The 12,922-nt window shown below is 47.1% G+C and overlaps 1 protein-coding gene across 2 annotated transcripts in view; it reads right to left on the bottom strand.

Annotated features, from left to right (window-relative positions):
• Positions 1–8,056: 8,056 nt before the first annotated feature.
• EMP2 (epithelial membrane protein 2) overlaps positions 8,057–12,922 on the bottom strand; it is a 34,808-nt gene continuing 29,942 nt past the window's right edge. For both annotated transcript variants that reach the window (XM_037507614.2, XM_037507613.2), the window contains exon 5: positions 8,057–12,604. In XM_037507614.2, coding sequence (XP_037363511.1) covers positions 12,417–12,604 — 188 coding nt within the window. In that variant the 3' untranslated portion in view covers positions 8,057–12,416. The remainder of the gene's footprint in view (positions 12,605–12,922) is intronic.

Genomic DNA, 12,922 nt, shown 5'->3' with positions numbered 1-12,922 from the left:
AGCTATAAGTTCGTTGCCAGTCTCCTGCCGTATACAGAATGTAGCAATGCATATCCTTGCACATACTTACTGCATATGAGTCTATATACTTATATAACTAGAATAAATCCATGAAAGTGAAATTGTTGAGTCAAAGGCCATGAGAAACCCAGGTCCAGAGATGCTGGAGAACAAGATGCCACAAGGAGAGAAGGGGGTGCGGCAGGCGGAAGGGAACACCCAGGTAAGGAAGCTGTCTGTGAAGCAGATTGTGGGTTTCAAATGCTCCAGCTAAAACCATGTGGAGCAAACAACCCAGCTGAGCCCAACCCACACGCTGGACCCACAACACTGGGAGCTAAAAAGAGGTTATTCTGCCCCAGCCACTAAGAAAGGCAGAAAAAATATGCACACCCTTCTCTCTCCAAGTCGAGTTAGTAGGTGCTCTGTCCAGATTGGGGAGTGGAGACAAACAGTTCATCTAATCATTTATGAGGCAAATAATAGAAATTTGGAAGGTCTGTGTCTGAACTTGTTATAAGTAAACAAAAGGGTCCAGGACTTTTTTCTAAGTCGTATAGAGATATATATGATGTATTTATTATATATATATAATATATATTTATTTATTTTATATATTATATATAATATATATTATATATAATATATAATATATATTTATATATTTATTATATATATTATGTATTTATTTTATATATATAGATATATAGATATATATATATCCAAAGGGACTGTAGACTGATCATAAAAGGAATCACTGGAATACTTTCTCTTTTTTGGGAAATAGCTACTTTTTTGAAAAATGAGAAAAGAGGAACTTTTATCTGACCAAAGCAAATTGTTTCCGCTTATAATAGAAAATGTAATTGAATATATAAAGTACATACTCAGGTCGTCCAATGTTAAGGGCATTGGCTGTTCTCCTGTAACCTCCTGAAGAGGTTTATCACCTCCTGGATTATCACCGATTTCATACCTGGAATACCGGAACGAACAAGTTGGGGAAAATGGCCACCAGGTGGCAGTAATGCCCTTTTCCCCACATTTCTGAACTTGAAATTAAACCCACCTGTCATCCTTTCGAGCTGAGAGACCAATTGACCATCACCATGCTACTAAATGACAACTATGGTGCTAATGTAACAGTTTTTAGCCAATATCTAGGTCAATACGGGGCTTCCCCACGTTGATCTGTTTGTTTTGATCCTTAACTTGATCGACAAGTTGTAACTGAAATTAAAGTAGTCGACTTTTCTAAACCTACCAGGAAAAGCTCTTCCCTGATTGAATCCAGAACTTCAGTTCTACTTAAAAACAAAAGTTTTTCCAGGTGGGTTTTATCATCAGGCAAAAGTTTCCCTCCTCCTTACTTCTTCCACCCTTTCATCAAATTAGAATAATGCTGTAGATTTAGAGCAATTAGTTTAAGCTGCAACTTCAGTGCAAATGGAAAAGGGCTATGGAAGCATCTTCCTCTGTTGTTTCTGATAAAAATGTAAAACTTTTCTGGTGGACAAAGTTGAATGTAGCAAAATGAAGAACCTGGAAATGACGCCTTATCATCCCCACGTCAGCTCTTTTCTCCTGATGATAAATAAAAAGAAGACGCAGTGTTCCAGAACAGCACAGCAGGAAGCAGACATGCTACATCAGGAGAAAGAGCCTTCAGAGTTGTGGAAAGGCCCAGAAGTTAAGCAGCAGGGGTTTATGGGAGGGACACAGGGTGGTCCACAGAATGGCAGACTAAACCAGAGAAGGTTCAGAAAGGGGGAAAGAGGTCATCGAAGGGCTGGGGCCCACCCAATGTGGGTGTAATAAGATGCAAGTGCTGGAGGGAATAAACGCAAGTGGGTTTGCATCCTCAGGGAGACTGGGAGAGGGTCTCGGGAGAGATGGTCTGTCAACCCGTATGTGTGGGTCCAGTACGGGTCCTGTGCCTCAAATGTATTGATTGATGGGCCCATCAGATTGCCCTCAAAAGGAATTTGGGGTGTCATTACCAAAATAAAGGAGGCTGCATATTAGAGAGTCCCACACCCAAGCAATAAATATCCATATCACCATGATTAATAGGTATTTTGAAGATCTATGGACCATGAGCAGGAGGCGAAATTTCCTCTCTTAATCATTTTTGGCTGTATCTTTGCATTTTCAAACCACTTCTGATATATACTATTTTTATCTTGCTCAGTGAGACAAAGAACCAACAGAGAAGAAAGGTGGTTCATGGGTGGGCCATGACCACCTCCTAAACTGGACTGACCAGCCAAGTTTATCCTTGAGATGTTCCCAATGGCCATCCTCCAACACCTTCCGATCCAAGTCCCCAGAGAGCTCCTTACAATGGTTCCTTGCAACCCCTTGAGGGTCAACAGGTCTGGGGCACAGCCCAGGAAACTGTATTCTCAACATGTTCCCTAGGGAACCCCAAGGCCAAGCATCTGCCAATCACACTTTAAGAAGCTGTCTTTCTCCCGCCAGCAAATTATAAGGACTTTTCACGTACCGTGAGCCAGAAGTCCAGGTTAAATCTGAAACCGGTTAGGCTGCTGATGAAATCTTCCAAGTCTCTGCCTTTGGCCTGTCTTGCCCACTGCTCTCGGCCTCCTTTGCCCGAAATAAGGTGAGCCAGGTGGAGACGCATGAGTGGAGGCTTAATTATCTGTCCTTTGCTAGACACTCTGGGAACTGTGTCAACCCACCCAGGCTCAGGGAGGCAGAGCCGCTGACCACCCTGACCATGTGGGCAGGGTTTCCTGGGGGAGGTCCCAACAGAGAGAGGTTTCAGGGCCCCTCCCATGAATTCAACCTCTTGCCAAAGACTCGCTTAGGGTCTACACTAAGTCAAATAAGCCAGGCCTAAGTAGAATACTCTTGGCCCTGGTAGTCTTTGATTGCACCTGAGTTATAACCTGGAGAGGAGATGGGTTCTCCACCCAGGACGCATGTTCCAGTGGCCTGGAGAACTTTAACAACCCCCATGCCAGGCTCTCTCCCAGAATAATCGATCACCACCTCTGTGGGATTCAGTGTAAGGGCTGGAAGGGCACAGTGCAGGATCCCTATGACCCTAAAAAGACAGGTGAAGGAGGACAGAGTCCTAGGAGCCCTCGGTGGCTTTTTCAGGCTTTTATTGGGATAACCAGGTACACGGCAGGATAGAGGGGCCGGGGGGCTGGGAGCCTGGCTGGCCTCTCAGCCCCCGGCGAGTCTTTACTCTTTCCTGGGCTCTCGGGCCTTCTCTCGTGGCCTTGCTTCTCTGCTGACCGTTCCATTTCGTGCTCTTTCGCTCTGCTGTTCCGCTGTTCTTTTTGCTCTGCTGGTGTCTCCATGACGCCGCCCTTATAAGCCGCCTCTCAGCCCAGGTGTCCCCACTTACACATGCCCACACCCCACTCCGGGTGCCCGCCATCAGGCGTGCATTCAGGACCACAGATCCATGGACAATCCTAATGGCGGGAGGGCAGAACAGCCTGATACCTCACTTACCTGCATTCAGTCTTCAAGCAGCTTCACCAGCGGTTCTGGTGGGTGGCAAGGTTGAGAATCCAGGATCTGGAGGCAGGAAATCTAATTTCGAGCCTTGAATCTACCACTAGCCAGGTAGGAGCCACCGCCCTCGGACTTGACAATAGAGATTACGAGCCCTCCCTGAACGCGGCCTGTATGACCCCCGCGGTTGCCACCAGGGATCTCCCGGGCACAGGAGCCCAGAGAAATCCAGCGCTTTGCCTGAGGTCACTAGGTTAGCAGGCAGGGGGCCAGCTAGGGTAGGGGCCGCTCCGCCCTGGCACGGCCTGTCTCCTGGGCCCTCTGAGAAGTGACCCAGACCCAGAGCTCACACTTTATTTGGAAAAGGTCTGGGGGGCACGTTCTGTGTCCTTTTTTCAGGACAGAATCCCACCCACCCCAGGCTGCCACGGGATGGCAGAGGATGGTCAGGAGGAAAAGGAGACTTCGGGAAAACGGGGAGAGACGGGTTCTGCTCTTAGCCAAAGAGAAAAACAAATTGTTAGCTACGAGCACCCAGGCCCAGGTCAAGGCTCACCTCTCTCCCCTCTCAGGTATCCAAGGTGACACGACACTGTTGTCCGACAAACACCACGAAGCTCTTCCTGGTCCCTTTGACCTGTTTGTTCTCGCCGACGGCGAACACTGCGCCGATGCGCTCACTAAGCTTCGGGACCCAGGACGTCCTGTGCTGTTCTCCCCCGTGTCGGAGAGGTGCCAAGGACGACGGCCCGCCAGGCTGCCTGTCCGCTGCGGCCTTTGCCTCTCCCGGGGTGGAGCTGCTTTGGGCCAGGGCTTCACCGGCAGTTGCCAATAGCCTCTGTGCAGTCCTCTCCCTGGGCTGCCAAAAACTGTAGTTTCCAATACGTTAACCATGACAGCAGAACATTAAACCCCAATGGGTCACAACTGGGGTGTTACAGGGCAGAGTGAGGGGCACCCCAGGGCCCCCAAGGCTGCCTGCTCTAAATGAGTTAAGTTATCCGCCACATCTAGACAAAGCATACTCTAGTGCAGAAATCCTTCAGTGGGAAGGAGCTTTAATACAGTTAGTATGCAATAGAGAGAAGGGAAGGAATAGATAAACTATCCGCATCAAACACCCAAGCTGCCCCATCCCCTCATGGACAAATGCCCAGCCAAACAAGGTTGGCCCAAAGCAGGGCCACGGAGGCCCAACATCTTGCCACAGGTCTAAGGCACCTTCTGGTGGGGACCCACAGGAAAGGGGCAGAAGGGGCCAGGCAAGTCTGGAAGGAAAAGAGGAAAATCCCTGGTGGCGCAGGGGTTAAAGACCGCGCTATCAAGCCATCCGCAGCCTCTGCAGCATGAGTTCAATCCCCGGGCAGGGAGCTACCCACGTGGCGCAGCAGACCTCTCCTGTCTCCCCGCTGCTCCCCTCAGCAGTGCATTTCAGTGGATCCACCTGTTCTGCTCCCCAGTCTCTCTGGTGAATCCTCTCACCTCCCACACCTCTGGCCTGCACCCCAGGTCTTGTATGCATAAATAAATATTTTTAAAAAAAACAAGTCAAGATAAAGTCAGCCGTGGTCAGCCCCCCCATTGATCTCTCACCCACGTCTGTCTCTTTCAAGTGTCTCCTTCCATGCCATGTTCCCCAAGTCCCTGGTACCAGACCAAGGCCAAGAAGCAAACAGGACTTCTTCACAGGCCTCTGCTCCACGTGCCTCCTCCACGTGTTCTTTATCTCCTTCCTCCCTTCTCCCTGTCTCCTGTACAACTTCCCTCCCCACCCAACTTCACCCTCCCTTGGGTGGAATCTCCCCTTTCCCTGGGGATTACCCACAGGAGCATTTGCATCCCTTCCCTCAGGGTCACTTGCTAATATCTGGAGACTTTTGGGGTTGTCATCATGCAGGAGGGGTGGAATGAAGACCAGGAGACCAGGAATCTGCTAAATATCTGTCCCACAGGACAGTCCCCTTCCAAGAATTTTCTGGCCCCAAACATCAATAGCGCTAACCCTGAGAAACTGTGTGTGCAGCATGGAGCCCAGACAAGGACAAATTTTGAAAGAAAACATCCACAAGGACTTTTCATAATGATGTCAAAGTACTTTTACAATGACCTCAGAGTGCTTTTGGACTGCAAGTCCCCATAGTAAATTCGACACTGACATCCCGCTGCAAACTGATAATCTGTCTCAATACAGTCAAACTCGATTAGCAGAATGTTCTACTAACTGAAAGCAAGAGTACAAAAATCACAAGGCTAAAAATTAATAAATGGAGTCAAATGAAAACTGGTACAGAACGTTCTGAAAATAATAGATTTAACTCTCAAGTGCTGAGGAATAACACACTAATTTTTATGGACTGTTGAATTTGGCTGAATTGGCTGTGAAGGATCTTCCCTAAAGCTCTGTTGTTGTTGTGACTACACGGCACCACTAGAGGACAGTAGTATTTCCTGATCTTTCACTTTATGCCACTTGGCCTTGTGATGTCTATAAAACAAATGCCTTAAAAGCCAGTAAGTTTTGGAGACATAAGTTTGGAGGATAAGTTTTTTAAAGGGAGGAGAGACTCATATACATGTCTCTATATAAAATACTTCTAGTTCCAGTGTTTACAGCCTAGTTTAAAATGAATATAACCTGTGCAACTTATTCATTCCAGTCTGGGCCCATAAAAGGATGGGTTGACCACTGTTGTGATCATCAGAATCACCTGAAAGGTTCTGGGTCATGACGTTGGAAATTTAGTAAGTTTGCATAGGGCCCGTGGGAAAATGTAGAGTTTCTCAGACTGCTTTTCGCTGTGACTGCCCAGGTGTCCTAGGAGGTCACATGTAGCCTTGAGACACAGCCCTCGAGGTTTTCACTGTAACCTATTTTACATCAATCATGAACCTGTGACTGTCATAGGATCAGGGAAATTGGTAGAACCACATCAGGGTATTGTGATGTATAGTTTCTTGGAGGGTTCAGTAAGCTTCTACAAGAAAAAGTCAATCTTGGGCCAAAGATGGGCCATCTAATGGCAAAAAAAAATAGAACATATGGCTTTACTGAGACTCTGCCTGACACCTGCTGTCCAATTTGATGGGGAATCCAATAGAATAGAGATTTGCAGGGACAGGCAAGTCAGATTCTAAGCCAAGGGCTGGCACTCGCTCTGTAAATGGTCAGATAGTAATTAGTTTAGATGTTATAGGACACATACAGTCTTTGTTAGATGTTCTTGTTTGCATTTTTTAATAACTCTTTAAAAATGGAACAGCATTCTTGGTTCAAGGGCCATAAAAGTAAGCATGTCTTTGACCACAAGCCAGTAGTTTGCTAAGCTCTGTTCTAAACTAAGGATCAGAAGCATGGAGGCAAAATGTTGAGTGGAAGAGAAACTGTATGGGATTACAGAAAAAGATATGTCTGATCTCTTACATTCTTCACCAGGCCAAGGGATGAGCTTGGGACCATTGTGTGGAGTATGAGGAATTAAAGTTATTGCCTCAAGAGAAGAGATTTGAGGAACCAGGAGACAGGAATTCTTAGACTCAGAGATCAAGTCCCCCCAATGCAGAATCACCTAGCTAAGTAGTACTACATCCCTGACAGTCAAAATTTGTGTGATAACAAATGCTTGTGTTTGGGAAGAAAAGGAAGTAGAGGCAGATGGGATCTCTGACTATTTTGCATGGCCAAGGGAAGGGACATCTTGGTGTCTGTGACCAACAGTGAACTTTTGACTACTGGGCATTGATTCACATTCTGCTCACCTATTTTCCAAACAGGATCATGTATTATAGGTATCCTGTGCCTGTTCCCTTTTACATACTGAGTATATTTGGGAGAATAGGACTTAAATTTTAGTTATGGGTTGATGGGCCAGGAGGAGTCATATTTGAACCTATGAAGAAGAAAGTAACATATCTATAAGGAATCATGGAGTGGGAGCTAGAAGTGGAAACTGGTTGTACCTGCAGGATGTTTAACATTCTTAGAGAAGTTGTGCATGGATGTTGGGCAGAAAAGGGTGGATGGTACTGCTGGTTGACCCCCAACAGTCAATCACTCCCTTTCTCTTCTACAAGAGTGTGGTCCAGAAAGAAACTGATGCACAGCTCAGAGGTCAGTGCTAATTGTGGTAACTTAATTACTGCTGCTAGGGGTTGGGTTAAGTATGAAAATTGGAATCCTTAGGCCAATGACATTAGGAAGAGTTTGCTAAAGTTCTTCCTTAAAGAAAAAGGGTTTCCTTCTTGCTTGGTTAGACCAGGGGTGGCAAGAATTTTCTATAATGGGCCAGACAGTATTATAGGCTTTGCAGACTACCCAACTTCTGTGGCAGCTCTGCCATATGCAGTATCTAAACAAACAAGCAGGGCTGTGTTTCATGCTCTTATTTATGGACACTGAAATTTGAATTTCATGTAATTTTCATGTGTCACCAAGTATTTATTCTTCTTCTCACTTTTTTCTTTTTTGAAAGTTGGAACTAAAATAGTCTAAATCAGAGCAGGGACTAAATTTATCATGATGTAGCTGACACCTAGCACAATACTTATGCCACAATATGTACACAACTATTTGGTGAATATTTATAATATCCTTGTGATGACCCCTTTAATATTATAAACATTTTTGTACCTAACATCAGAATATCTGGATATATAAGGCAAATATTAACCAAACTGAAGACAGAAATAGACAGTGATACAATAATAGTAAGGGACTTTAATACCCCATTTTCAACAATGGATAGAAAATAGAAAATCCCAACAGAAAATCAAGAAGGAAACATTGGACTTGAACTACATTTTATACCAGATGGAGCTGGCAGACATATCTAGAACATTCCAGCCAACAGCAACAGAATACTCGGTCTTCTCAACATACATGAAACATTCTCCAACAGTGATCAAATGTAAGGTTACAAATATTTGCGGAAAAAAAGATAAGCTGGTTTCCTGAATGGAAGAAATATATAATTGAGTGCTCTTGAGTGATTTCCATCTATCTGCCACATAAACCAGTCCCAAGCCCTCCTCTCCCCACAAAAAAGAAAAAGGAAAAGGAAAACATCTAGAAACACAAAGAGACACAGTAGCCCCTGGTGGTTTTAGCTTGCAACCTGTGTGAGACAAGTTTCCCTAGCTCTGAACACATTGTGCATTTCTTAGGTAAAAATTAAAGCTCTCTCCCTTCCACCCTTTGAAAATAAGATTAGGATATTTTACTTTTATAGTGGAGTGTGCTGTAAAGCTAATCTAATGTTCATTATGCCCCACCCAACAGTTTAAAGCAGAAGTCTTCATTAAATACAAACTAAAGAGCGGGGCTACTACGTAATTCGTGTGGCTGCACAATTTACAAATTGGGGAAAGCGTGGGGCTCTTAGCTCAAGTGTCACTATACATTTTAAGATGGTACTAGCCATCACAGTCAAGTGTGGGGCTCTGGAAGCATGGGGTCCTATGCAACTGGAGTTTGTCCAGGAAGCTGCCCCTAAAGAAACAGAAGACCAAAAAAAAAAAAAAAATAGACTCAGCAGATTGTCCTATGACAGACATTGAGACATCAATTAGTGTCAGATCATTATGTTGATGAGAGTCAATGCCCTCTGCCACCCAAAATGGCAGCATTTTACCTCGATGTTTGCAGGCTGTGAACATTAGTCTGTTGCTCCAAGCAATTTGTATTTAATCTTTATTTTTTGTGTACAGTTTCAGATTTTACAAAACATAGAAAATGGGCTCTCTTTGAGAGACACATTAAGTAAAAAGTAACTATCCCCAAGTCACATTGTCCCCAAACCAATATTTCAACTTATTGTCTAGTTTCTTTTCCTCGTGTTTCCCCATTACCACTACCCCCTCCCCAGGCAAAATTGTCCAACTTGCTGTGTTGTAACTTTTCAATTATTAGCCAGTTTCGTAATTCCCCACCCGGGCAGATTTTAAGCGATGCCATAGCTTTCCGCTGAGCTACTGTGTGTAGTGCACTTCTAGCCAGACTTGAGTTCCAGGTTCCTTCCTCATCAGCTAATCAGTGCATCCCAGAACTCAGCCTGTTGATTAAGACGCACAATCACACAGCCTGCAGCGGAGCGTGTGGGGTTGGGAACCTCCAGCTTCCCTGTACTCAGGTCTGGGTACGTACATTCAGGCAGAACAGCGCATCAAGCAGTCTCCAAACTCATTTGACAGAGACCTGAAGTAGTTTTAATGCAAATAACAAAATGAGTTAGTTTGTCTCCATCCATAACCCCTCAATAAAAGAATTACAGTACTTTATAAAAATGTCCTAAATGAGCAAACTACAGTTCCTTCAAATACAATTGTTACCAATGATATTTGGTCCTAATATTTGCTTCTCAGCGAATTTTCTTTGTTGTTCTTGAATAGCATAAGCACCACGTGAGGGCTGGTTCTACCTACAAGTAACATTAGATATTGTCTCCTTCCCACATCAGCTCAGTCCTACTCCCAGCAAGTGCCACCGGCAGGGAAAGGCATCTCTTCCATTTCTCTAAAACCCGACCTCACAGATGCACGTGGGTGCTGGGTGCTACACAGTAGTAGCAACCAGCCAGGAACACCCATGGGGTCATTTCAGAAATTCACACACCCCTTGAAGTTTGGGGAAGGGGGGTAAGGAAATCCATGCATTGCTTGGGGATTGGTTTTCTGCATTTCTAGTTCTGGAAGTTTTTTTCCATTACAGTAACCAGAAAATTATCAAAATCGACCTGCGTAGAAAGTGCAGGAGCCCTAGAACCTCCTCCCTCCACTAGTCTCATGGAACATTCTGCAGACCTGGGGGTGGGACTACACTTCCCACAACAGCCTCAGGTCGCTGCCCCTCAAGGCAGGAGCTGGGATTTGTTCTGTCTCTACCCAGTGTCTCCTTGCACCAGGCTTATGGCCTCCGCACGGGTACATGGCCCCGTTTCAGGGAGCATGACTGGATTGATTGACTTGCCCCTGTAATTTCAGAGCCTCACACAGTGCCTGGGACATAGTAAGCATTTACTACTCTGTTGAAAATGAACAAAGGAACAATGAATGGATGTGTGAGTGAATGAGTGAACGAGTAGGTAGAAAGAAAACACAATCCTGCAAGGTTTGTGTGCAAACACAATCCGAAAACAACCCGAACCAGACATCTCCCCAGCACCACTGGATCTGGGCTCATGGCAAATCATTGCTCCACTTAGCAGAAGGTCAAGGGCAAAAGTATGTAAATGCACCGGAGCTGAGCCGTGGTGAGCAGGTCTACACTCAGCCCCAGGCACACATCCCAAAACACTAGGGAAACACAGCAGGGTGCAAATAGGTCCTTCCAGAGGGTACTTCCCAGGCCACACACATTGTCGCACAGCTTCCAATGCTTTTACACTAAAGACAAACTCCCCAAAGCTGAATTTCCCAGTGTAGCTGCAAAGACCCAGGGTGTTGGTTCACCCAGATCCTGGAAGACTTCCCCGAGAGGTCCTCGTGTCCACTAAGGTTTAAGAACCACGACGACCTGCCTTTCTCTCCCCGCTGCCTTTGCTGCTGGGACCCTCCATGGCAGCAACTGGTCCCTGAGTGAGACAGAGATACCACCTCCACCAGCTGAGCCAACCTGGCTGATTGAACACCTCCGGGAGCATTAAAGACAGGCTGCCTCAAGCAGGCTTCCTCCTGCCCCATGAGCCTCTGCCTGAGTCCTTGGTGCTCTCTGCAGACCTCATCTCTGCTTCTAATTAGTTTTCCTGATTGGTTTTTAATCTGGCTCCTCCATTAGACCAGGAGCCTATGAGTATCCCCTGTGCCTGTTACACAAGCACCCCATAATTTATGCTGATGGGCGAATGTGTGCGAGTCCTCGGAGGCCAGTCTTAGAAGGCAGGGCAGGAGGAGACAGGAAAGGCCCACAGCACTGTGTACAAAGCAGCCTCCGCCCCTCACCCCCGGGGGTCTGGCTCTCAGGGTGCATGGCCTGGGCCTGGTGCCTGGGTGGTCCAGATGGGAGCAGCTGCGCAAGAGGCAGCGAAGAATCAAGGGCTGATTGAAGCCAAGGTTCAGGCCTCCGGTGGGGTCTAGACCCACCTCCCCCTCTTGACAAGATCGTTAGCACACAGGAGGCAGCCCCGCTCATCGCCAGTGGGCCTGTGCTCCTCTACCTGAAAGCTCCCGAGTCCTACCAAGGAGCGATGGAAATGCAGGTCCCCAGGCCCCCACCAAAGCCGGATTCTGTGGGTCTAGGGAGGGGCCCATCTCGCCCACACTTTGCAAGGTGCTCAAGGGCTCACGAGTTAAGATTCTTCACCTGCAAATAGCCTAAGTCTGACCTGAGGTTAAAGATCAGATTCCCAAAGGCCAGCAGCACTGTCAGCAAATCTGGGGAGGGGGGCCTCTCTGGAGCCAGGCGAAACAGGGGCAGGCTGTGGTCTGGGGGTAACAGGATGCAGGCAGTGGCTACACCTGTTTCTCAAGTTGGCCAAACACCTGAGGTTTCATCCCTCACCTGGACCCACCTCACCCCTTCCACCACGGACACAGAGAGACTCAGAAAGGGAAGCTCAGGCGAGGGGTGCTTGGGTGGCCCAAACCTGGGGGATGTGTCCCCCGGCTCTCCCAGTTTCTAGTCACATCCCATCACATCCCGTGGTTAAGAAACTCCTGCTGAGCAATTTGGGGTCCGAGCCTCCCGGGCCGCGGCTGGGTCTGGCTGAGGTGTGCGGATGCGATGGGGGGGTCTGCAGGCCGGCCTTGGGGGGGCTGGCCTGATCTCATGGACGCAAAAACGCTTCTCCTTTTTTTTTTTTTTTTTTTTTTTTTTTTTTGGCTTTTAAAGGAAACAATATGTTTGCTAGAAAAACCACACACACACAACATGATTATATACAAAACGGTTATCTGGATGTGGATTCTGTACTGCAGTGAAAGCTCTGTGGGTTCTATTTGCGCTTCCTCAGTATCAGGTACATGAGGCCGCTGATGAAGGTGAAGGCGAAGGCCACCCAGGCGAGGATGAAGGAGTAGCCGTAGCTGCCGCCCTCCGTGTAGTAGTAGAGGCCAGGGTTGTGGCTGTGAATGTCCTCGCGCTGGTCTGTGTAAATGGAAGCTGCGATCATGACGCTCAGGCCTGTCGGAGAAAGAGCGGGACCCCCATAAATCACGGCCCACGACCGGGCACCTGAGGGGCTACGGCCGGAGCTGCAGACAATGTTTTCATTTAAACTTAGACTTTTATTAGTAGCTGAGTGTCTACTTGGAAGTTGACAGCCCATATTCTGCGGCAGGTCACTACCGCCTGCCCTGTGGCCACTTGGCTGCCCCTTCTTGGGCTGAGCCTGTTTGGGCAGCTGCACTCCTGGCCCAGAGGGTAAGTCCTAAGTGATCCTGGGGCAGGTTAGCCAGACCCCAGCAGCAAGCAGTTTTGGCTTTGCCGGCCAGGGAAGGC

Source organism: Talpa occidentalis, unplaced genomic scaffold (genome assembly GCF_014898055.3).
Source record: "Talpa occidentalis isolate TD23 unplaced genomic scaffold, MPIMG_talOcc4v2.1 talOcc4.12, whole genome shotgun sequence".
NCBI lineage: Eukaryota > Metazoa > Chordata > Mammalia > Eulipotyphla > Talpidae > Talpa > Talpa occidentalis.
Note: the sequence above shows the minus strand (reverse complement) of the source record. Positions and strands in the feature narration are given on the sequence as shown.